This window comes from Trachemys scripta, chromosome 7 (assembly GCF_013100865.1).
Source record: "Trachemys scripta elegans isolate TJP31775 chromosome 7, CAS_Tse_1.0, whole genome shotgun sequence".
NCBI classification, from domain to species: Eukaryota; Metazoa; Chordata; order Testudines; family Emydidae; genus Trachemys; species Trachemys scripta.
The window spans coordinates 82,892,259-82,918,753 of record NC_048304.1 but is presented as its reverse complement, the minus strand read 5'-3'; the positions used below and the strand labels follow the sequence as shown (position 1 = coordinate 82,918,753).

General features: G+C 41.1%; 1 protein-coding gene across 1 annotated transcript; it reads right to left on the bottom strand.

Moving 5' to 3' along the window:
- Positions 1 to 354: 354 nt before the first annotated feature.
- Positions 355 to 6,106, bottom strand: SRGN (serglycin). Its single transcript, XM_034776994.1, has 3 exons — positions 5,899 to 6,106; positions 3,554 to 3,701; positions 355 to 1,326 (listed from the first exon to the last, which is right to left on the bottom strand). The coding sequence occupies exons 1-3, from the start codon at positions 5,987 to 5,989 to the stop codon at positions 1,122 to 1,124; spliced, it is 444 nt and encodes a 147-aa protein (XP_034632885.1). The 5' UTR covers positions 5,990 to 6,106; the 3' UTR covers positions 355 to 1,121.
- Positions 6,107 to 26,495: the final 20,389 nt, after the last annotated feature.

The window sequence follows — 26,495 nt, the reverse complement described above, 5'->3', positions numbered from 1 at the left end:
GATAATGTCTCTGGCACCTTCTAAAACTAATACTGCTTCCTATAAAGTCAGTGGCAAAATTCACTCTGAGTTCATTGTGAGTTGTGGGTAATCAGCAACTGGAGGAGCTAGAAATTATTATATTTTAAAAGATAGCTTAAAATCTGGCAAAAGCTGTGGAAAGATCTTAAATCCTCAAAATTGGTGTATTTTCTGCAGCCATGGATTTATTGTGCCTCAGATTATAACCTTTTCACAGCTAGTGTATTTTAGATACTTTTTTCATGAAGGCTACTAGAAAACAAAATTGTTTATTGTTCATTTCCACCCATATTTTTGAGCGCTCACTCCAGCATTTAAGAAAAAAAATCAGTATTTGGTTACATTAAAATTTTAATAGTATTACAACTGAGTAGATGCAAATATAAGGAAAAATATTCAGCCAGAAATTTAAAATATAACAAGTGCAGTTGTTCTTTAGCCACTTTTAATAATAGTCACACAGAAAGAATGTAGAAGGGGTCATGATTCTTGGACCTACATGACCATGTCATTTATACTAACAGGAACAGCCAAAATTATATTATATATTGTATTGAGGCCCACTGGGGGTTATAAAAAGTCTAATAATTAAAGTAACATTGTATTAGTTATTGTGTAATATGGAATACATTTTATAATAGCAAACAATTAATTTCACAAATAAGGTTACTGGTACTTTATACAGAAAATTATCTAGGGGGGGGCAAAAAAAAAGTTTGGGAAAGTTTACTTTTAGTTACATTACTTTGTATGTCTGAGACTCCTGGATTGCTGCTTGAATACACATACCTAATATTTTCCAGTCATTTTCTTTTCTATACTAGTATTTGTCTCAAGCAAGACTATCATGGATCTTTTAGATTCCATCTTCCCATGATTTCAGAAATATCCGAAGCTTAGATATAAAATGCACATATAAATGTAGGTAAGGTCACATTTAACAAAGATTTTTTTAGCAAAGAAAAGCAATAAAGATTATAAGGCACTTTTGTTGGATTATAATTTTTATAAAACTGTTTGTCCTAAGACTAATCACTTAGTTATACAACATAGAAGAAGTGCTGTAAATAATCATCATGACAGAGATAAAGTCTTCTTTCTTACAGCATTAAATCTTCATTTGTTAGTTCCTGCTTTAACTCCTCTTTTTGCACCAAGCCAGAAGATGACAAGTTAGGATACTCAACATTGTAATTAATTCCTGACCCAGATTCTGATTCTGTTTCAGGTATGTCGTCAGCCCCAGATCCAGATTCCTCACCAGAAAGTGAGAAAATATCAGGTTGCTCCTGAAAGCTCTTCATCCTGAAATATACGAGAAAAATCACAATACAATTTACTCATAAGGACAAATGTGATTGTCCCATTCTGCTTAACACCCATCAGCTGATACTGAACTGTGCCTTTTCTCAATGAGAGACCAGGTGTGTGAAGTAATATCTTCTATTGGACCAACTTCTGTTGGTGAGAGACAGGGCCGGCTCCAGCATTTCTGCTGCCCCAAGCAAAAAAAAAAAAAAAAAAAAAATGCTGCGATCGCAATCGCGACCGATGGCAATTGGGGGGGGGGGAAAAAAAGCCGCGATCGGCGGCGGCAGTTCGGCGGCAGGTCCTTCGCTCCTAGAGGGAGTGAGAGACCTGCGGCCCCCAAATTGCCGCACATGCTGCCCCTCTCCGTTGGCCGCCCCAAGCACCTATTTGTTAAGCTGGTTCCTGGAGCTGGCCCTGGTGAGAGAGACAAGCTTTTGAGCTACACAGAAGTTTTCTTCAGGTCTGGGAAATGTACTCAAAGTGTCACAGCTAAATACATGGTCAAACAGATAGAATATGTGTGAACTATGTATGCTAAAATAAGAGACCATTCAAGGTGAAGTAGCCCATTAACACCCCTAGTCATAGGATAAAAAGAAGGGTTAGTGGGTAACAGATTGTTGTAATAAGCCATGAATCCAGTGTCTTTATTAAGATCATGATTTTTAGTGTCTAGCAAAGTTATGATTTTAAGCTCCAAAGCTTGTCTTTTGAAAGTACTATGCAGGTTTTCTCAATATGAGGCAGTGGTAGGATCAGCAGCACCCAAGAGAGGTAGCGAGGCTTAAAAGCAGCCCAGGAGAAAAAAGGAGTGGCTCTCAGCAGAGAATAGGCAGGAGAGACTTTGACCACGTCTACACTTACCGGGGATCGATGCAGAGGGGGTCGATTTGGCAGGTCTAATGAAAACCTGCAAAATCGACCGCAGTGCAATCTCTGGTCAATTCTGGTACTCCATCAGAACGAGAGGATTAAAGTAAGTCAAAGGGAGAGCATCTCCTGTCAACACAGCATGGTGTAAACACCACAGTAAGTCGACCAAAGCTACGTCGACTCCAGCTACATTATTCACGTAGCTGGAGTAGCGTAACTTAGGTCGACTTACCCGGTAGTGTAGACAAGGCCTATGTCTCGGAAGGCCAACACAGCCACTCCTCCCTGGGATCACAGACCTTTCTTTCCTGGTAAAGTGCCCTTTTGGGCCAAAAATCCTTATATCCATTGCTTAAGGAGTTTACATTCCTCAGGATTAGCAAGAGTCCTACCCCTTAATGGCAGGTGAATTTAGATCAATAGAAGGAAATGCTTTACACAGCATGCAGTCAAATTGAGAATTGACTGCTAAGGAGGTCAAATACCATCAATAGATTTATTTAAAGGGAAATTTTATGACCAACCACTTTTATGATCATACAAGCTAAAATAATGGAATTCAAGCCTCAGGTTTAAGAACATATGCTGATCATCAAAGATATCAGGAAACAGTATTTCCGTTCCAGATCGCCGTATATAATATTGCACAAGTGGCTAGGTGTATTGCTGAAAACGGGGGCTGGATTGTACCCTCATTAGAAATACTGAGGATTTGTCACTGCATGAGGTGGGATACCAAATTTAATGGGCATTGATCTGTTTGGCTATGACAAATCCTACACAATATACCAGTTTGTCTCCTTAGACTTTAATGAAATATGATCATCCACACCAGTCTATTGTAAATGTCAAAATCTTAGCCATGTTTGTACTATCACTTTTAAAAATTAATGCTCTTTCAACATGCAAAGGAAAATCAAATGCATAACAGTAGATAGATAGATAGATAGATAGATAGATAGATTAGATAGATAGCCAAAATTATAACAGGGTTCAAAAAAGAACTAGATAAATTCATGGAGGATAGGTCCATCAATGGCTATTAGCCAGGATGGTAAGAGATGAAACCCCATGTTCTGAATATCCCTAGTCTCTGTTTGCCAGAAGCTGGAAGTGGATGTGGCAGGGGATGGATCACTCAATGGTTCCCTGTTCTGTTCATTCCCTCTGAAGCACCTGCCATTGGCCACTGTTGGAAGACAGACATTGGGCTACATGGACCATTGGTCTGACCAGTGTGGTGGTTCTTATGTACATTAAAAGTCAAAGATGTAAGCGCCTTAGCTAAGAATACTGAAAGCTTATTGATGCCAACCATAAATACTGAAGGGACAATTCATTTACTTACAGAAATGGATCAGCCTTGGGAGGGAGGATTCTGTTAGCTCCACCTTCAGAAATTTCAAACAACGGTCCTTTTTCTTCAATGCAGTTAGCAGACAAGATGTCAGGTCTGCATTTTACCCTCTGGAATCTTGCTTTCTGCACTGGAACACCTGATCAAATTATTCGTACATTATTAGTATGAATTACTGTAGTCAATATTAGGGATTATTTTACTTTATGAACTCCTGATCAGGAAGCTGGTAGTTATAATGATATGTATATATTTAGTGATTACCCAACCATAAACAATTCTGACAAGACATTTTTAAATTAACCAGTACTATCACTAAATAATATTCCTGTATCTCATATTATATCCATATGGACACATCTTCCAAACACTGAAGAAATTCCATATGAAACAGCTAGATGAACTTCCATGTCTCTTATGACAACACAAAGGAGTAGATTTCAGAATTAAATGGACATGTATGAAAAGAACACATACAGCATGGAAAGGCACATAACAATGTGGAAAGCATGGGTCCTGTCTTGTGAGATGCCAACCACACTCTGGCTGCCAGGTGCCAGAGTTGGTGTGGAGGCACGGAGCCTTCCTGTGGATTGTCCTAGCCTCCAGCAGATCCCCCAGAATCTGCCAAAGGTAACCTACCTCCTCAACAGAACAATTCTGAGGTAATCTCCATTAAAGAATCCTCACAGAGATTTCCTCCCCAACCCTCCCTGTGGGATCTGCCCATTAATAATAAGGCCTTATAGAGTAGACTGAAGTGCGTATTTACTGACTTCTTGGAAAGTAGCTGCTGCAGATGTTCACTAAACACTCTTTAGATGCTCTTTCACTTCCTCTCCTCCCACAATGTCTAACCTACATTCACATCTAAGGTTCGGCTGCAAAAGCTTTCTTAAAAACATTTCAGAGGAGCAAAATAAAAAATAAACCAACAAACAAAACACTTGAAACCATCAAAAATACATTTAGGATTAAATTTTTCATCCTTCTTTTGGTATCATTAACTAATTGCATCTGAAGCCTCATGTTATATTCTCCTTCTTTTGGTATTTTAGTCTAATTTCATTTTGTTCTTTGGGAATGTCTCTTCTCTGTAATTACAGTTCCTTTTAACATGGTCTGTTACCATACTGTACTGAATCATTCTTCCAATCTTCTCATGCACACATTTCGTCTACAGGAGAAAGAATGTGTTTGTAGAGATACGTATAGCCATTATTCCACATCTCTCTCATAGTACCTTTTCCTTTTCATTGTTATTTCTTCTGTTTGTATATTATTAAAAGTAAAGTCTGTTTTTAATAAATGTAAAAAGTAACATGTACCACACCCCGAGTAATTTGTGTGCAAAAAGTTCAGGTAATAGTCATCCAAAGAAAACAATATTTAGGATGAAAACACCAGTAGGTATCTAATTAATGCATATCGCTGTGATAATATCTCTACAGGAAATTATACATACGTGGCTTGAAAACTAGATGCCTCTTGTAAGAAATAAATACAGAATGTCTGTGTCATTGTGAATCAACATTTCCTTTTAACTGTTCTATTCCACAGTGTTGTAATTTTTGCTGTATTGAATCAAACCCTTAACTTCCCCATACTTACACAAATTTCCTATTTCCCCATGAAACAAGTGAAGCTATAATATAGGAAATACGCATCTTCTCAAATATTTGCTTAACTGTTAAGACCTTGCATTCAACAATCAGATAGACGTGCAAACAAACCCACTAAAGTCAATGCATTTCCAGGGTGCAAAATTGGGCACCACAGTTGCTTTTACAAAGTAACATTTTGTAATTTTACATATTATCTGCAGGTGATTTATTAGCCTCACTGTTGATTGAAACAACTCCAATGAAGTCCTTACTTCCTGAAATTTAGATCCATTTTAGATTGCTGTATTTCAGACTCAGTTGATTGAAAAATCTGTAGATTACTATGATCATAGCGTGATGCTGATATATTCCAGCCACTACAAAAACAGTCGGCTAAGACATTTATATAGAACTTCTGTAACTTGCCATGTCCGTCATTTAAATAATGTTTTTTATAAAATAAATACTAATACTAATACATATATCATCTATGTAAGGAGGACAGAAAAGATCAACTTGCCAAAAACAATTTTATCATTGGCATTATACAAAAACTTATCTTGATGGAAAGTTTAACAAAAAAAATATTTAATTTTAGAAAAAGTAGGTTTTATTATTCCTGCTTCAAGGCCAATTACAAGTATTCGTTAAAAATCAATAGTATACTTACTTGGCCTATGCTACACAGTTTAGAAAGAGGATTATAGAAATAACAACCATTCACAGTTTTACCTTGTGCTGTGTATCCCATAAAGAGGATTATACAAACAGCCAGGAAAATCCTCCCGTTACATCTGACACGAGTCTGCATTTTGGCTTGCATTCCTCCACACTCCACCACTCTTCACCACGGCTTCACACTTAGGAAATAAAACGAGGCAATGAGATCGACTCTTAGAAAAGGATTCCAAAACCTCAAACCCAACCCATAACCTGCGTCACAACTTCCTGACTGATTTAAGTGAGACATCTACAATAAAAGCCTAGAGTCTAATTACGTGGTTCTTCCTCAGACAAAAATCATCACTGACTTCAAGAGAAGTTTTGCCTGAGCAAAGACAGTGGGATTGGGTTCCCAGTAAGCCCCATAATAAAAATGTTATTTCAGCTATTAGAAATGAGGGTCCAGAAGTATGTGACACAATCCTGCCTGCCCACAAGCTTTCCCCTAAACATACATTACCTGCAGACATGTCAGCTGTCAGAGGTCAAGTGTACATTTGCCACTCCTAGTAAAATAAATAAATAAATAAATAAAGTAGCAGTTTGTTGATATCCCAAACTTTCAGGCAACTGTAGTGTTGCATTGGCAACACAAGTATATTTCCCCTTTCTAAAGCAAGCTTTGATAAGCTTATTGTTTGTAGCAGGATCAGTGTGAAATGTGAAGCTTACACAGTCTGCGAAACTCTCACTTTGGAAAAACTCTTAAATTCAGGATAAATTCAGGATTTGTATTCCAACAGCTTTTTTATTTCTTGGAGGGTGGAAGCCTGGACCTTCATAATAGCAGTGAGGAGATTTTTTTCAGTATTTTTATAAAGTAAATCTTAGTAGAAATTCCACTTGAAAATTTCCAGTTGGTTCCCCAGATGCCAGCTAGGTTTTAGAACATGTCACAATTCCCAAAGTAACTGCACCTCTGACCCATGCATGACCTCTTGGAGGGCACCCTGTTTAGGTCTCAGCCTCTAGCCATCACCTTTCAGGGAAGGATCCCACAATGCACTCTCTCCAGACTGGGGACTTGGGATGCAGATTCCTGCAATTCATTGTGTTTCTCTTAGCCTGTCTCACTATAGTTAAGCACCTGCAGTCCTGTTCTCTCAGTAGCAATAACAGAGTTAACCAGTGACTAGCCAGCTTTCATAAATCAAGGTACTATTTATTCAGAACAAAAGCATTACAGAGAAAACATATAATAATAAAAACAATAAATAGTTTATTTGCAGATCTAATTTACCAGGCAGTCAGCCATCTTCCACATAGGGACGCTGATAAAATTAAGGACTTCAGGCACTTCTCACATGGCCTGCCACTGTTGATCACAGTTTCATGTCAGTTCCCAGATCAGGACAGTCTCCTTATATAGTTTACAGTTCTTTGTTTGCCATGCCTTATGAACCAGGACAAATTGGTATAGTATATGCGCTATCTTCCCTGGGTATGAAACTTCCACAGATTTGTTACCTGCACTAAAAATTTGCATTCATTACTCCCCAGTGATTTGAGTTGGTGAATTTAGTTTAGAACCATTTCGCTCACCCATTGACCTACGAATACAAACACTAGTCAGCCCATAAAGATACATATAACATATAAAGGTGATGCAATAGTCTTTGAATATTCCATGTGTCAATAGCACCTGTCACATCTCAATATAATAATCTTTGAATATTCGGTGTTTCCAGTGTATTGCATCTGTCACACAGAATTTGGTCTAGTAGTTCCTGCCTGCCAATCTTCCAGCAGAAATCTGCAGAAGTCACTACAAAACCAATTGAGACCATGTAAAGGATTCTAACTACTAGAATTTCTATTAGGAAGCCCCACTTGAATTCCATAAGTTAAAGAAAAAGCATTTCTTTTTGTGGTACTAGCACTCCAACAGGTGGGAAGGAAATGTGTGTGTTGATCAAACCTGGCCAAGATCTGCACTGATTGCACCCATAAAGGAAAAGCAAGAAAAGCAGCTAGGGAGAAAGAAAACAAATGGAATTGGGACTTGAAATGGGGAGAGAGAGAGAGAAAGAGAGAGGCTAGGGCCCAGCCCTGGAAGTACTCACAGCAAGTGAGATCTTTGATCAAACAGCATTATGAGGATGTCCTGCCTACTCAAGTAACTGAGCTGTTTCTGATATCCAGAGTTAAACACGGCTCTTCCTGAGGCCTCTCCTCCCTGAACCATGGTTAGGACTGGTGTGGACAGGACCAAACAGTTTTAACACTGGATTCAGACAGCATGATTAACTCATATTAGAACTAGGTTAATCAGGCTCTCTGTACCAAGTGTTGAATACATTTTGGTCCTGTTCACACCACCACCCAAGCAGTGTTCCACCACAGTTGTGGGGATCTGAGGAGTACTGGGAAGGGATAGAATTCACTCCCCTAACTTGCAGGCAGGCCATGGTGCTTCAGTGTAGTACTATTTACAGCTGCCGTTCCACCCTAAAGGCTGGAGTAACTGTGGAGGCTGCACTGCACCCCCACATGAGGTTTGAGCCATTGTATATATTTGGGCTTTTAAAAAAAATCAGATTTAGTCAAGATCCAAGTTTTGCAACTTGGGACCATCCTTTTAACATCCTCTGGTAATTTTGTGGCTAAATTCAAAGATGAACATATTTTACATTACATTCTGGATTCCTTACAAATGGGACCATTTTAATAAAGTTTTCTTTTCTACAAACACTTTGATTCACAAGGGAAGTAGCTTAAGCTGGCATAAACAAAGAAGTGTTGGACACATTCTTTCACTGTACCCATATACAGGGGCATGCACAAGGGGAGGCAAGCAGGGGCCTGCCCCCCCCCCCCCAATAATTGGCGGGCAGAGAACTCTTCTGGCCCCAGTGCCATGGCTTGGAAAGCAAGCTGCTCCATCCTCAGGGCAGTGAGAGCAAGCTCATGTGGCCCTAGGGCCCCGGCAAGGAGAGAGAGCACCTCCAGCCCCTGGGCCATGGCAGGAGCTGACAGCTCCTCCAGCTCTGGGGCCACTGTGGGGGCACAGAACATGTCCCTCCAAAAAGAATGATATTTAAATTTCTGTGCACGCCCCTGCTAGCATAGTTATAGTAGAAAAATCTATACTGAAAAACCTTCCCATGTGGATAAGGCCTTAGTTCTTTCCAAAGGAAGGAGTCTCTTTCCCTTATCTGATTGAGATTTAGGGCACGGCTATACTACAAAGTTTACAGCGGTTGCTGTAAGCTCTCTAATGCAGCCGCTCTAAGCCAGCGGAAGAGAGCTCTCCCATCGGCTTAACTACTCCAGCCCCTGTGAGCACCGCGGTTATGTTTGTATAACTTATGTCGCTCAGGGGAGTGATTTATTCACATAAGCTGTAGTGTAGACATAGCCTTAGTTTTCCTACGGTATTTCCTGCTGAAGACATGCCTCAGAATCCTGCTACAAGGACAATTAATTGGAGCTAGAGACTTGACAGTATCTTTTCAAAAAGAGGGCAAACCTTGAAAGAGTTTCAGTACAGTTTAGCTCTCAGCCTTTTATACTACAGCACTACCAGAGATGCTGTTGAAGAATTCAGAACCTGGGTGACTCTCAGGGTGTCAGATATGTTCACTTTATGCACACAAAACTGACTTCCCCAATGTCGGTCCTTATTTTATCAATTGCTTTTGACTTTTTAGGATTAAAGTTATATTCCCAAAGATCTTTCAGACCATAGTGTTTATTTTGACAGATTGCTGCTTTCAAAAGTGAACAGCCATGAAAACACAAAAGAATTCTATGGGAGAGAAGTGCAGAAATCCTATTAATAATCACAATTTTATTTCTTGCATGAAGTTCAGTGTGATCTTCACCTGAATGCCAGAAGCCTATTTAAGTCCTACAGTAACAATAAAAAACCTGCATGCCCTTGCATTTCCTGGAAGACAACAGATTTCAGGTGCCCCCTTACTCTTTGGAGATTTTGAATAAGGTTCAGAAGTCACAAGCCATAAAAGATGGTAGCTACCTAAAAAGAGAAAAGAATGAGTAAGAGAAGACGCCTCAGTGATAATTAAGAACAAACAATTTAAAGAACTCTGATTTAGCATGAAGGATCAACAACAACAACATGGAAGAAACTGTAAAGAAAAACTCACAACTATAACAGTGCATGTTTGCAGGAGTGGAAGCTAAATTCACAAGTTGAGGAGCCTTGCTAGAGTTCTGTTGCAATTCTCCCTGTCCATACTCTCTAAATATCTACTAAGTGGTTTGTCTGGATAAATGCAGGCTGTACCCTCTTAGACTTGATCCCTGATAATAGATGCTAAAAGAGTTCATTGTATTTGAAAAAATATATTATTAATTCACTACATAAATAAATTATAGTTTTCCTAGAACATGGGAATCACTAAAAGGTGCTGATCAGGACATTACTGACAATGAAAGCAATGATTAGGACAGAAGCACTAAAATGCTTAAGCACTTATATACAGTACCCACTTCCATTTTCACGGCACTAAAACCACCATAACATTAGTAGTTTCTCACGCAGACAGAGTTGTTTCTCGCTACAACCTATGTAACCCATACTGGCATAACATATTTTGACCTAGTATTATTTCCTGCAATTGAATTACTTGATGAGCTTTCTAATGAGGTAGTAAATTTAGGACACAATTCCACATTGTTAAAGCTTGTCTACACATGAAGCTGCACTAGTTTAATTAAACTGCTGAAACCCCTCGTGTGGATATACTTACAGAAGTTTAAAACTGGTTTATCCATTTAGCTTGCCCAGTACAGAAAAACAGATAAACATTTAAAATGTTTTAAATCTAATTATGAGCATCCACACATCGAGTTGCACCACTTTAGCTACCATGCTGAAGAATCAAGCCCAAGCTTTCAGTTCCTTTTAATTGTACCAGTTTCAGGTTGCAAAGATATTTGTCAGTTGCCACATCATTTTAATGACTCCATGAGTAAAAGAGAGCTTAAATAACTTACTTTCCCTCTCCACCCCGCACAGTAAACCTCTGCATATAGGCAAAAACTGTGTGTGTCAGGTTTGAGATTCATGATTTATCACTGAATTACAAACTTCAGAACATGTTTTTCTGTAGTGGAAAAAACCAGACCCAAAGTTATTCCAGTACTACAGTATAATAACCCTTCTAGAGACTGCAAAGGTAAGGCTGTGAGAGTATCCCATTTAATATGGAATTCCTGTTGCACTCAAACCTCTTTCAATAATAAGGGAAAATTATTCTCAGAGTTAAACTCATTTTATTTATTTCTTACTCCAAATTCTTTCCTACCTATCATACAAAGATGTCAACCACAAAATGCGTAGGGAAATAATGTCACTACAGTTCCATTTGTTTTAGTTTGCATCCTACTCCTCTGTCAGTGAACCTCTGAAAATGTATAAAGCCTGTTGATGTGAATCTCACCTCAAGAAGCTGACCACATTTGGCCGTTATTCTTACTACGGTATGTGCTACTTCCTATTTTTAGCATGAACTTTTTTTTTTTAAGTTGTGATCGTCAGTAGGAAACAAAGAAAATATACACTGAAATTTTATCAGCTTTAATCACCTTTAGGTCATAGAAATTGTTCCTACAGTAACATCAACTTTCCACTGATCATGGGCAAATATCGTAAGGTGTGAAACTCTACAGGAAGCTTGCACATTGTTACATCCTATAGCTCACACTAGCTCAGTGCCTTTCCCACCTTTGTGCTGAAAACTCCTCAAACTCCAAGCACCACCAAGATTCAGGGGAGTTGTTGTCTGAAACCACATAGTCACCCACAAAATGAATTCACTGCTCCTCCTCCTCTCATTCTCTTTAGACTTGTTTTGGTTTTCTGAGTAAGCCATAGGGAGAAGGGAGTACGAACTAAATCGTTTAATGGTGGGTGGAACCCATGAAAAAATAATTCTAGAGAAGGATCAGCTAGGTGGAGATTAATAAGAATCCAGTCATCCATTCATTCCAGCAGCACAAAGTAGCTGTAAAGCTAGCAGTTCTGGCCACTTGGGAACATTTGAATGTTTTGCTTTTTCCCCCCATATCAGCTGAGAACGAGAGGAACTGAGCATATGTGTTTAACAACTATTAACATAAAAGGGAATCACTTGCATTACATTTCCCATACCGTGGGCCAATTCTCCACTGTCTTGCACCTCCTGTAGTAATTTATACCTGCATAAAGTAGGCCAGACTCTCTGGTGAGGAGTGGCATCCTTGCATCATGACAATCTATAACTGTGTTTTCCGCCCCTTGTAGCTAGAGTACCCCTCACCTAGCTCTAACTCAGCACATGGGGAATGGCCTTTCACAGAGCTGCAGCACAGTATGGGGACTGAAAAGCTGAGTTTTAAGCCACTCTTGCACCATCCCTCACGTGTGCTCTGTGGAGTTGCACTGCACCCCAGGATCTAGCCTAGTAAATGCCAAGAGTAAAACTGATATGGTGGCAATTTACATTCACTTTGCCCAGGTGTAAATGACGAGACAAGGTATAAGGCAAATGCCTAGTGATGGCATAATAGCCCCTAACAGCCTTGTCTCTACTAGAGAAATTTGGCATGCTAGTTGCCATGTGGTCCCCTAAACATAGCTGTAACACACCTCACATCCACACACAAAATGCTCCCAACACGCACGATAAGCAATGTTTGGATTAGACCTCCTTTGAGCATGGCTCACCACTATGATCTCCTCCACCTACACCAGTGGTGGCAGAGATTGCGGGCACGATAGCTAATGGTACAAATAGACCTCCAGGACCATCCCACCTCCACCAATCATTTCTTATTAGGTCACCTGTCCAGTCTACTTTCTGCACTCCACACACATGAGTCCAGTTGGCTGGAAGATGGATTCCTGTGCAAACAGTGTTTATTCCATATAGTGAAGCTGAATTGCATACTATTTTCACAGCGATCAACTTCTTCTTTGACTTGTTCAACTTATTCTGACTCTGTCACTGGCTTGTCTCAAAGGAGACCTTCATATGAAAGTGCTGCCAACTGGTCTGAAGCCAATGTGCAAGTGCTGGTAGCCATCAGGGGAGAAGAGGGGATCTAGGGCCAAATGAACTCTGTCATTCATGACAGATATTCTATGACCAGGTGGTTGAGTGACTGGTCAAGATGGGGTGTAACTCAAAGCAGAACACAGTGCCCTGAAAAGAAAATGGGAATGAAGGTCCTATATAATAAAACAAGGGACAGCAATAGTAGGTCTAGGTCTTGGTAAAAAATATGCCCCTTTTACAGTGAGCTGGACTGAATGCTTCCATGCAGGGATACTTCTGAACAGCACCACAGGACTGTGCAGTGCAGTGGTTAGGGCCAACTCTGTGAACCATGCAGACCATCAGAATGAGGAAGTAGACCAGGAATTGCTGGAGATATTGCCAGGATATCAGGATCTGTTTAGGGAGACCAAAAATCCAGGGATGAGAGTAGAGATGGTTGAGGAGAAGGATGCATCAGTTGACAAGGAGCCGAGTACAGCAGGTATGCAGGTTTTTATTGTCAAATGTACCAAAAAAGCCTGATTTTGCAAGCAAAGGGCTGGGCAGTTTTCAAGGTTCCTACAAAGATTTTTGTTAAATGAAATGATACAAGATACCAATGACTGAGTTCTCATTAACCTTGAGATCTCTCTCATTTCAAACTTTCAGATAAAAAAAGTCTTATGTCAGATAAGAAAAAACAAAAACTCATGTGATTAAAATATTAAAACTGCTAATCAGCAAAAAGAAAGCCTGTTTCCTGTTTATGATATGAGCCATCACACAAAACCTACATGCAGTACATTTCAAACTCAACACTATCTAATGAGGAAAGGTCCCATGCTACTGTGTGGCCATTTATTCCATCCTCTAAGCAAGGTATGGAAGCCCCATTGCTTGTAATTTTTAAAACTACAGTGGCCAAAATATTGGAAAATGTGTTATAGGAAACAAAATGTGGCGTAGAAAATACTCTTGCATTTTCAGGGAGATAGAAACTGGGAGATGTAAAAGACCTATTAGAATGGATGGTCTTGGTCTATGTTATAGTAATGACATGGGGCCAGACACAGGAGTTGTACAACAGGTGGAAACCACTACTTAAAAGAAACTAAAATATTTTATTATAATAAAATATCATTGCTTACTTAGAGCAAAGACTTCAGATGCACCAGTGACATCAGTGACAATGCATGACACAAGGGTTTTGACAGCTCTATGATTGCCCTGATATCATTTGTGAGAGAAAAATACTTGGGGGGAGAGGGAGGGGAAGGGAGCCTTTCCTAATTAGTAAATAATAAAAATCATTATCCACAAAATAAAAAGGTCTCAAAATCACTGAAGAAAATTAAACAAGCAAAGCTAGTTTTGAAAACACACAGAGGACCTTGCTGTGGGTGGTTAGGTTATACGTGATAGTCATTTATTTAAGTTATCTTAAGAACAGAGAGTGGAATTTATAAAAGTGTTCTGCATTAGTCTATCTATCCCCATTGAACTCAGTGGTAAAACTCCCACTGACTTCAATGACCAGAGCTAAGATAAGAATGAGTGCTTTTGAAAGTCCCACTCAAAGTGTTTACAAATTATTATAGTTCTGATAATACTCTTAGAACAGAAATAACATTTTCATAGTCTTTGTTATTTAACACATTACCTGAGCACAGGGACAGAAGAAATCTCAAAAGCTGAATGGAGTGTTGTTGCCATGTTGCTGCCAGGATATTAGAGAGACAAAATGGGTGAAGTAATATCATTTATTGGACCAACTTCTGTTAGTGAAAAGGACAAGTTTTCAAGCTACACAGAGCTCTTCCTCAGGTCCTGGGACTACTTCAGCTAGAACAACGCTACATACGGGTATTTCGGGTGTTCTTTTCATATGTGGCTTTTTATATGTTAGAAACATCAAATCCTGCAACCTAAAAGATCTGAGGGAGGAAAAAAGGTGAATCAGGAGTCAGTTATTTGAGAATACAACCCTTTCAGGGCACTTTTAATGAGATAAACTTCAGAGAGGGCATTTCAAACCTTTTATCAAAGCTTTAAAAAAATCACCCTTTATTAATGTATTGGATATTCTTTTGCAAAAATATGTTTTTCCCACTAATTCATCATACTTCCCCATTACTACTTCTTACTGCTGCTGGACCGAAGAACTAACCTTATTTTCAAATCGCGTGTAAAGCAGATTAAGAGCTTTGCATTTTTCTGTGGCATTAGTTTAGACTGGGGAGGGAGGGTTGCTTTTCTTGTATATTTCTGACCCTTCAAGCAGACACATGAGGCTCATTTTTTCATGTCTGGGGTTATTACTGAAAATCCAGAAATAACTATTAAGTAGTGAACAAACATTTTGAATACTAAAATGATTAACTATGAAACACCTCCCTGGGCCTAATACTCAAGTCTATTTATCTCCCAATTCATTAAGAGACCATATAAATAATTTAGTATTATTCACTGGGATCAGATTGTAAAAATGCCTAATATAAATCCAGAGAGACAAGGTGGGTGAGGTAATATAATTTATTGGACCAACTTCTGTTGGTGAGAGAGACAAGCTTTTGAGCTTGCACAGAGCTCTTCTTCAGATCTGGGAAACATACTAAGCCCTGGTCTATACTACAAACTTTTGTCAGTATAACTGCATCACTTAGGGATATGGAAAATCCACACCCCTGAGCAATGCAGTTATACTGACCTCAGAGGCGGTGGTGCTGGCTCACTGGAGGTCCTAAGCAGGAATATTTTGGGGGTCCCACACACAACACATTCTAAAAAAGTGAATAGGGCGGCCCCTTGAGCTGCTCGGGGCCCTAATTGTTTAGTCTGCTTATGCCTAGAGCTGGCTCAGGTCTAGACACCACTATGTCAATGGGAGACCTTCTCTTGTTGACATAGCTACCACCTCTCAGGGAAGTGGAATACCTACACTGATGGCTCTCCTGTTGGAGTACGTAGTGTCTTCACTACAGCCATGTCTATCCTAGCACTTATGTCAGCAAAACTTTTGTCACTCAGAGGTGTGAAAAAAACCATCCCCGAGTGACCTAAGTTTTGCCGGCATAAGCACTTGTGTACATAGTGCTATATTGACAGGAGACACTTGATGATTACCTGCTCATTCCCTCTGGAGCACCTGGCATTGGCCACTGTCAAAAGGCAGGATACTGGGCTAGATGGACCTTAGGTCTGTCCCAGTAGGGCTGTTCTTATGTTCTTCTGACTTTAAAGTTGATGAGTCTGTGTGTCTATTTTTGGTGCAAATTACATTGGCAAATTTTGGCTCTCCTTCCAATATATATTGAGATGTTTAAACCACTTTCAGAAAATAGCTTCTGAAGTTATTCTGTGTATGTCACTGGTTGCACCAAACCCAAACCCCCTGTGGAGTTAAATTGTATTCCTGTTGACTTTGGTATATCCCTTTTGCACACAACAGAACTGGTGTTTTTATTCTCTTTTCTCTTCCATCCCTACCTGTCTAAACACGCAAATAGCTGAAAATTCTTTTACAAGTGTGCACACACTTCTCAAATGACTATGTAGTTAGGATTTAGTTTCAAGGGGAGGATATTTGCCTACAAGTTGTTAGGTGCCTGCTTTGCTGGTGGCCTGAAGGTCTTGTGATATAAAACTGGCAGACATGCAGGACTTTGCTCCAGGTGTCATGCAACAACAGTAATGAAGTGGGAACCAGGATACTGAAGGGAGTAGGGACTGGAGAGGGGGAGAAGAGAGAGAGAATATGGAACAGGGATTGTTGGAAAAGGGAGAGAGCCTAAGAAGTTATTAGGAGTCTGGGAAAACCTGGGGTAGCCTCCACCTTTCTGGCCCTGTCTCCATTAGCATCGCCAATTTGCCCATTTCCAGACCTTAGCCTCCATTCTCTCTCCTTCTGTCCCCAGTCAGTGTCCTCTGTCCTTCCCCACCACCTATTAAATTCTCTTTGCCCCCACCCTTTGCTCCCTACACTCCCTACCAACAGTAACTGCCACCACCAGTGCTACCTCTTCCCTGCAAAGTCCATGCTGGTTTGGCATCAACAGGAGGAACAGAGACAAGAGTAATCAGAGGCCACCTGAAGCTGGGTGTCATAATAGCCCCCACTCCAACCACAAGCACGAATAGATAGCAGATGCTTAACTGCAGCTGAGCCAGATGTGTGACATAGCTGCTAGGGTGCGGGAAGCGATATGTTTCAGTGTCACACACGATGCATGACATTTAGCAACCCTAATAAATGTACATGATCAGGAATATAGAGAAAGTACCCTTTATCAATAGACCCAGGAGCTCTAGAAGTTTATGATAAAAGAGAATCTTCTCATTAGTAACCGTTAAGAAGTAAGATAAACACTAACTATTACTTCAGTACAGATATGTTATCAGAAGTCAGTATTTCCCTTTCATGAAGTGATGGCAGTTGGTTCTTTGCAATTGCGGTAAGTGACCTGGTTTCTGCTTCTCGTTCTATTTGATTATCAGCAAAATTTTGCTTCCATCTAGGAAAATGTCCATACTAACACTTCTGAACTGACAGCTTGTTGAAGATGTAATTTGTGTTTGTAGTTTAAGTAACGTGGTTATTAAATTGTTAATGTATGTCCTGCTGGTAGTTTCATTGGAAGTTAGTTATAATGTTGAGATTTTACACACACACATACACACACACACAAACACACACACACACACCCCTCAGTAATGTTACCAGATTTTACACAGAACTGTAGTAATTACAATTTATTTTATAGATACACACCAAACTTCAGGTCAAAATTTTGATAATTGCAAAACAGCTGTTGAAGATTCTTTATAACGTTGTATTTTGCCTATAGTGGAAACAGTACAACTGAGTTTGTGGGTGAAACATATCTGAAGATGTTTATCTAAACTTTTTAGAAAATATTACTAATGTTGTCATTCTATAGCCTAAACTCTGATATTATCTATGTTGGGATAATGGCAACTCCTTTTATGCTGGTGACTTATAAAACAGCAGTTGGATTTATCTTGTAACAGTGATTTAACCATCCTCCAAATTTGCCAGACCAAAGGATTGTCTGTAGTATTTATACACCTGCATAATAATCCAAAAGCACCGTAATAGAGGAAAGCTGCTGATGTAACATAACACTAAGTCTTCAGATAATGATACATTCATTGCCTGTGCCAGATTCATACTAATATTAGTAAATGCTCCATTTCCTATGAGCATGCTTCACTGACATCCTGCATAATTTGGATTTATATTTAATAACAGCCTGCATACATTTCCTCTAGAAAAAATAATCTTGCTATAATAATTGGTTTTATTTTGTTGTTCTGAGCTACTGCTGTAGATTGTAAGTGGTAATAATTGTTTCAATTAATGTATCTAGGTACTGGGGATGCAGGGAGGAGGGGTTGTTTGTTTGCTTGTTTGTTTAAAGAAAAGGTAAAACTTTACATGTAAATGAAAAACATCTAAACGTGGTTGCCCCTAAGTGAACCTGAAAGTTAGTATTTAATATACTACTACTACCAGGGTCGCCAAGAGCGGGTTTGGGCCCCGGTGAAAAAAAAATTTCAGGCCCCCCAGTAAGGGTGGACCAGCTAAACAGGGACGACAAGAGGGGGGAAGCCGGGGAAGCCGGGCCCGGAATTTTTTCAGGCCCCCCAGCAAGGGCAGACCGGCTAAACAGGGCCGACGAGAGGGGGAGGGGAAGCCGGGCCCCCTTCCGGACCGCCGGGACCCAGTAATTTGTACCGGTTTCCCCCACCTCTTGTCGGCCCTGACTACTACTAAGTACTAACTGAGTCTATTACATTAGTACGCAGTTGTCCCCCATGAGCTGGTGCTGTACAGACATAAAATATAAGATCACTCCTGCCCCAATGAGTTTACAATCTCCTTTTTTACATACTTAGGGCTTGGCTACACTTGCGAGTTACAGCGTATTAAAGCAGCCCCGGGCACCCTAGCTCACTACCCATCCACAGTGACAAGGCACGTAGAGTGCTCTGACTCCAGGGCTAGAGCGCTGCTGGTACTCCACCTCGGCGAGAAGATTAATGCTTGTTGCGCCTTGGCTGAAATGCCCAGGCATCGGTGTGAACGAGGTGTTGCATTACTGCGCTCTGCTCAGCCTCTGGAAACGTCCCATAATCCCCCTAAATCAAGTGGCCATTCTTGTCATTGTTTTGGAATCACTGCAGGCATGCCAATATGCCCTTTTAAAGCTCCGTTTCTGACAGCCAGCATGCTTATCTGCTCCAAGACAAAGCAACCATTACTGTGGAATGCTGTGTGTGAGAGAGAGAGGCGGGGGGGGAAGGAGGGGTCTGCTACTGTCTGAACTTACAAGGCAGCATGCTGACATGCTCTCAGCCCCCCCAAAACCCACTCTCTCTCCCCCCACATACACACAACACACTCCCTGTCACACTCCACCCCACCCCCATTTAAAAAACACGTTGCAGCCATTTGCATGCTGGGATAGCTACCACAATGCACTGCTCTCTGTGGCCGTTGCAAGAGCTGCTAATGTGGCCATGCCAGTGCACTTACAGCTGTCAGTGTGGACAGATTGCAGCGCTTTCCCTACTGCGCTCTATGAAGGCTGGTTTAACTCAAAACGCTCTACATCTTCAAGTGTAGCCATGCCCTTACATGTGTCTCCAGCTCCAAGAACACAGTGGACTAATGTAGCATTAATGCTGACATAAATAACTGAATTACAGTTTCTCCCAAGCCTGTTCCATGAAGTTTTCAAAGCAAACATTCCGATAAGAGCCTCCCCAAGGCTTATTTCCTAGACAGAGAAGGAATGGGAATATCTGTTTATCTAGGTATTTGTATTGCATCCCTCACTGTAAGTGCAAAAAGCCATGGGAGCAAAGTTATTTGCAGCCATCTTAGGGTTTGCAGGATTGCGAAGTGACATGAAGTATGGTTGAAGAGCAAGATTTTCAAATCCTGTTAATCAACCAGTAAAAAAAGCATCAGCTGTCACAGCAATGCTGTATTTTAATGTAGTAACGTGTTTTCCAGCTTAAAGAATCAGAGAGCTCAGGATAAGGAAATGAAAGAGAAACAGGCAGTTCTAAAGCACAGAGAGAGTAGCAGGAAAGCAACTGATTTAAAATTATCCAAAGAAGCAGGGGGATTAGATAGACAACTGTAAATACATATAACTACACCTACCATACATCTGCAGAGCCAGCCTATGAGACTCATGAAGTCCGGTTACAGGTACTCCCACTTTCAGTTTTGGAACTCCATAAAGATTCAAGGTAATCTCAGCTTTCATATAAAAAATAATTTTCTAGATGAATAACAGAATGGACCTAGTGGGTTAAACATTTGACTGAAAGGCAGCAGCGCCTTTGTTCTAATTTCCAGGTCTGAGTACCAGTGAGCAAAGGGAAAGAGACAACATAGCACTGCAAAGAATGATGTGAATATGAAAGAGTGTGAGCACAGGGGATGTTGCTTTTCAATGAAAACTGGAGAAAGAAAGAAATAAAAGAGAGAAAGAATGAACATGCACCAAAAGACAATAAAAAGACAGAAATTAAAAAGGAAAGCAGTACCGCATGCAGGTATATAGACTGGGGTGAACATGAAAGAAGAGGAAAAGGGAATAAAAAATTGGACAAAGAAATTAAGAAAGAAAAAAAATCACTATTTTTCAATTAGTTGCATTTGTTTATATTCCTATATTTCATTGTATTTGGCTGACAGAAGCCCCCTATCTCTAATGTGGGGGGCCGAGAGAGGGTGGTTGTTTTGAACAGTTATCTTATATTAATATTGTTGGCTACTCTGGACTCCATAGATATATACATGGAGAGAAAAGAAAAAAAATCTAAAATTCACAATAAAATCATCTGGCTGGTGGGAGCCTCATGGCTCTCTGGATCCTCCTTCTTTGGAGAATTTTCTATTGAAATTTCTTACAAATGTCACCAGATACATAGAGATCCCAGCATAAGTAGCTAGGTACCATTTCTCCAACAGGAGAGAAGGCCAGTGGTGATCTGAAGGTCCACTCCCATTTATATAACGTGAATCAGTTACACTGAGGTGAACCCAAAAGTCTCATATTGCTAACCTCTCCTATAAACCTGTAGCTGGCCCTTTGTATAGCGGAGAGTTAATAATAGACGGGGCATTTTCATTTTCTTGGCAGCAAGGTGTCCGGCAATAGTTTCACCAGCCCGCCACAACGTTTTCAGATGGCCTTACTTTCCTGGTTACATTTTGCTTTGGGAAGATGTACCAGACTTCTTTCTCTGACAGGCAATTAGTGGGAGGGACACAAAGGGGGCACCAGCTAAAGGGGCCATGTGGCCTCCCCACATGACCCCTCCATGTGACTCGTCCCCGCCCGCCATGTGACCCCCTCACGTGACTCCTCCCCACATGACCCCCCATGTGACTCATCCCCACCCTGCCCCCAGCCTGGTGGCCCCACGCTCTCCCATCTACTCCCCATCCCACGTTACCTGGCGGGGGGGGCTGTGCTCCAGTCCCCCTGGCATGTGGAGCCACTAATGCATGTCCCAGGCAGCCTCCGGCCACAATGCCTGCCTGGGACGCTGCCCATGGTGCGGTATGCAGCGGGGTGGCTGCACTCTCCCAGCAGCCTCCGGCCATGCTGCTTGTCCGTCCCCAGGGAAGTAGCGTGGCCAGAAGCTGCCTGAGAGAATGCAGCCACTGCGTGCTGCACCAGGCAGCGTGGCCGGAAGAGGAGGTGGAAGAGGAGAGGATCTGGCCCTGCCTCTTCCCTTCCGGTTCTGGCCCTGCCCCTTTATCTCCACAGATGCCGGCCTTGCCCGCCACCCGGCATTTTGGGGAGGGTCATGTGACTCTTTCCCCCTCCCCCCATAGGTCTCCAAACATAGCACTAGCTTAGCTCTAGCTCTTAGATCTTTACCAGATGTTCAAGGGTACACCACAGTGACGACCATGCTGTGGTTTGTCATGAATTTAAAATTAACCAGACACCTTAGACTAGTGCTGTGAGTCAAACATTTTTCAGTATCAGAGGGGTAGCCGTGTTAGTCTTATCCATGAAAACAATGAGAAGTCCGGTGGCACCTTAAAGACTAACAAATGTATGTGGGCATAAGCTTTCGTGGGTAAAAAAACCACTTCTTCTGATGCATGGTGTGAAAATTACAGATGCAGGCATTATTATACTGACACATGAAGAGAAGGGAGTTACCTTACAAGTGGAGAACCAGGGTTGACAGGACCAATTCAATCAGGTTGAATTAATAGATTCTAGGACTGGAAGGGACCTCAAGAGGTCATCGAGTCCAGTCCCCTGCCCTCATGGCAGGACCAAATACTGTCTAGACCATCCCGGATAGACATTTATCTAACCTACTCTTAAATATCTCCAGAGATGGAGATTCCACAACCTCCCTAGGCAGTTTATTCCAGTGTTTAACCACCCTAACAGTTAGGAAGTTTTTCCTAATGTCCAACCTAAACCTCCCTTGCTGCAGTTGAAGCCCATTGCTTCTTGTTCTATCCTTAGAGGCTCAGGTGAACAAGTTTTCTCCCTCCTCCTTATGACACCCTTTTAGATACCTGAAAACTGCTATCATGTCCCCTCTCAGTCTTCTCTTTTCCAAACTAAACAAACCCAATTCTTTCAGCCTTCCTTCATAGGTCATGTTCTCAAGACCTTTAATCATTCTTGTTACTCTTCTCTGGACCCTCTCCAATTTCTCCACATCTTTCTTGAAATGCGGTGCCCAGAACTGGACACAATACTCCAGTTGAGGCCTAACCAGCGCAGAGTAGAGCGGAAGAATGACTTCTCATGTCTTGCTCACAACACACCTGTTAATGCATCCCAGAATCATGTTTGCTTTTTTTGCAACAGCATCACACTGTTGACTCATATTTAGCTTCTGGTCCACTATAACCCCTAGATCCCTTTCTGCCGTACTTCTTTCTAGACAGTCTCTTCCCATTCTGTATGTGTAAAACTGATTGTTCCTTCCTAAGTGGAGCACTTTGCATTTGTCTTTGTTAAACTTCATCCTGTTTACCTCAGACCATTTCTCCAATTTGTCCAGATCATTTTGAATTATGACCCTATCCTACACAGCATTTGCAATCCCTCCCAGTTTGGTATCATCTGCAAACTTAATAAGCATACTTTCTATGCCAATATCTAAGTCGTTGATGAAGATATTGAACAGAGCCAGTCCCAAAACAGACCCCTGCGGAACCCCACTTGTTATACCTTTCCAGTAGGTTATCCAGCCAGTTATGCACCCACCTTATAGTAGCCCCGTCTAAGTTGTATTCGCCTAGTTTATCGATAAGAATATCATGCGAGAACGCATAAAATGCCTTACTGAAGTCTAGGTATACCACATCCACTGCTTCTCCCTTATCCACAAGACTCGTTATCCTATCAAAGAAAGCTATCAGATTGGTTTGACATGATTTGTTCTTTACAAATCCATGCTGGCTATTCCCTATCACCTTACCACCTTCCAAGTGTTTGCAGATGATTTCCTTAATTACTTGCTCTATTATCTTCCGTCGCACAGAAGTTAAACTAACAGGTCTGTAGTTTCCTGGGTCGCTTTTATTTCCCTTTTTATAGATGGGCACTATATTTGTGGTCCACTCCCAGTAATTGATGAGGAGGTGTCAATACCAAGAGAGGGAAAGTTGCTTTTGTAATGAGCCAGCCACTCCCAATCCCTATTCAAGCCCAAATTAATGGTGTTAAATTTGCAAATGAATTTTAGTTTTGCAGTTTCTCTTTGAAGTCTGTTTTTGAAGTTTTTTTGTTGAAGTATGGCTACTTTTAAATCTGTTATAGAATGTCCAGGGACATTGAAGTGTTCTCCTACTGGGTTTTGTATGTTACCATTCCTGAGATCTGATTTGTGTTCGCTTATTCTTTTATGTAGAGACTGTCCGGTTTGGCCAATGTACATGGCAGAGAGGCACTGTTGGCACATGATGGCATATATCACATTAGTAGAAATACAGGTGAATGAGTCCCATCATATGGACCCACAGGAAGGAGGCCCTGAAAAGTTCCACCTCTATTTCAACAATTTCCACCCCACCATCAACCTCAGCCTGGACCAGTCCACACAAGAGATCCACTTCCTGCAGAACTAACATTTATTTGCCGTATAATAATGTGAAATTCACATCGTGAGTTTTTTACGGTGCCACCAGACTCCTTGTTGTTTTTGTAAACATTTTCGTCTTGACCCTGCTAATAGTAACATGCCTTTAAAGCGGTACATCAGGAAAAAACTCCCTTGGAGCACAGTGCTGTCAAAATGGAGGATATTTTACTCTGTTTACAAAGCCAAAGCATAGGAGAGGAAGCATGAAAATAAAATAGGTTATTCAGAAATTACATTCCTACAAAACCAACAGGCAAGCTGGCAATGCCAGTAGGAATATTACTTTAGAAAGGAAATATAAGGATATTGTGATGATTTGGAAAATCTATATAACTGCTATGGGTACCCGCATGGCCTCACAGTATGCCAACATTTTTATGGCTGACTTAGAACAACACTTCCTTAGCTCTCGTCCTCTAACGCCCCTACTCTACTTGTGCTACATTGATGATATCTTCATCATCTGGACCCATGGAAAAGAAGCCCTTGAGGAATTCCACCATGATTTCAATAATTTCCATCCCACCATCAACCTCAGCCTAGATCAATCCACACAAGCGGTCCATTTCCTGGACACTACTGTGCTAATAAGCGATGGTCACATAAATACCACCCTATGCCGGAAACCTACTGACCGCTATACTTACCTACATGCCTCCAGCTTCCATCCAGGACACACCACATGATCCATTGTCTACACCCAAGCTCTAAGATACAACCGCATTTGCTCCAATCCCTCAGACAGAGACAAGCACCTACAAGATCTCTATCAAGCATTCTTAAAACTACAATACCCACCTGCTGAAGTGAAAGAACAGATTGACAGAGCCAGATGAGTACCCAGAAGTCACCTTCTACAAGACAGGCCCAACAAAGAAAATAACAGAACACCACTAGCTGTCACCTTCAGCCCCCAATTAAAACCTCTCCAGCACATCATCAAAGATCTACAACCTATCCTGAAACATGATCCCTCACTCTCACAGATCTTGGGAGAGAGACCTGTCCTCGCTTACAGACAACCCCCCAACCTGAAGCAAATACTCACCAGCAACCACACACCACTGAACAAAAACACTGACCCAGGAACCTATCCTTGCAACAAAGCCTGATGCCAACTCTGTCCACATATCTATTCAAGTGACATCATCATAGGACCTAATCACATCAGCCATGCCATCAGGGGCTCATTCACCTGCACATCTACCAATGTGATATATGCCATCATGTGCCAGCAATGCCCCTCTGCCATGTATATTGGCCAAACCGGACAGTCTCTACGCAAAAGAATATATGGACACAAATCTGACATCAGGAATCATAACATTCAAAAACCAGTAGAAGAACACTTCAACTTGTCTGGTCACTCAATAACAGACCTGAGGGTGGCAATTTTGCAACAGAAAAGCTTTAAAAACAGACTCCAATGAGAAACTGCTGAACTCGAATTGATATGCAAACTAGATACAATCAACTTAGGCTTGAATAAAGACTGGGAATGGCTGAGTCATTACTAACATTGAATCTATCTCCCCACGTAAGTATTCTCACACTTCTTATCAAAATGTCTGTACTGGGCTATCTTGATTATCACTTCAAAAGTTTTTTTCTCTTACTTAATTGGCCTCAGAGTTGGTAAGACAACTCCCACCTTTTCATGCTCTCTGTGTGTGTATATATATCTCCTCAATATATGTTTCATTCTATGCATCGGAAGAAGTGGGCTGTAGCCCACAAAAGCTTATGCACAAATAAATTTGTTAGTCTCTAAGGTGCCACAAGTACTCCTGTTGTTTTTGCGGATACAGACTAACACGGCTGCTACTCTGAAACCTGATGAATTCTGATGAATGATGTTATGAAATTGCTGTATCATGGAATGCCTCAATGTGTAGTGGATCAGTCAGCCATAAATTGGCAGGGGCTGCGTTACATACCTGCCACACCTGGGACAATGGTGGATTGTTAAACCTTAATGGTTAACTATTCACATGGAAATACCTAGGGACAATGGTTTGGCCAAAGGGAGGAAAACTAGTTCCTCCAACTTCTCTGCAGGGAGGAGGACATGGAGAATGGAAAATCCCCAGACAGGACAAAGGGACTGATAGATATTGCAACTCCATGAAGTATTTTGAGGGGCCATTGTATTAAGTTTATGAATGTTTTATGTATGGTTGTGTTCTACTCAGCGAGGGAGTGGGGGAGAAGTTTAGCACAGCTCCTCCAGGAACTAACAGTGGGTGGTGATTAAGGCAAATCACTGAGATTAAAAAACTCCAAAGAAGTACCATCCCCAGACGTGGTTTGCATACACTGGTTCACGCTGGGTTTTCCAGAGACTAGGAGACAAAAAAGGGCTCTTGGTATAAAAGGACGAGCTTGAACTGTCACAAGGCCTTTTTTTCTGATCCAATAAATGGTCAGGACCTCTGTCCCAGGACGCAACCCCTT

Coding starts and splice junctions, on each gene's coding strand:
- SRGN (XM_034776994.1), bottom strand. CDS start 5,989: ATGCAAGCCAAAATGCAGACTCGTGTCAGATGTAACGGGAGGATTTTC. Junction 3,702..5,898: donor TATGGGATACACAGCACAAG/GTAAAACTGTGA, acceptor TAATTTGATCAG/GTGTTCCAGTGCAGAAAGCA. Junction 1,327..3,553: donor CCCAAGGCTGATCCATTTCT/GTAAGTAAATGA, acceptor CGTATATTTCAG/GATGAAGAGCTTTCAGGAGC.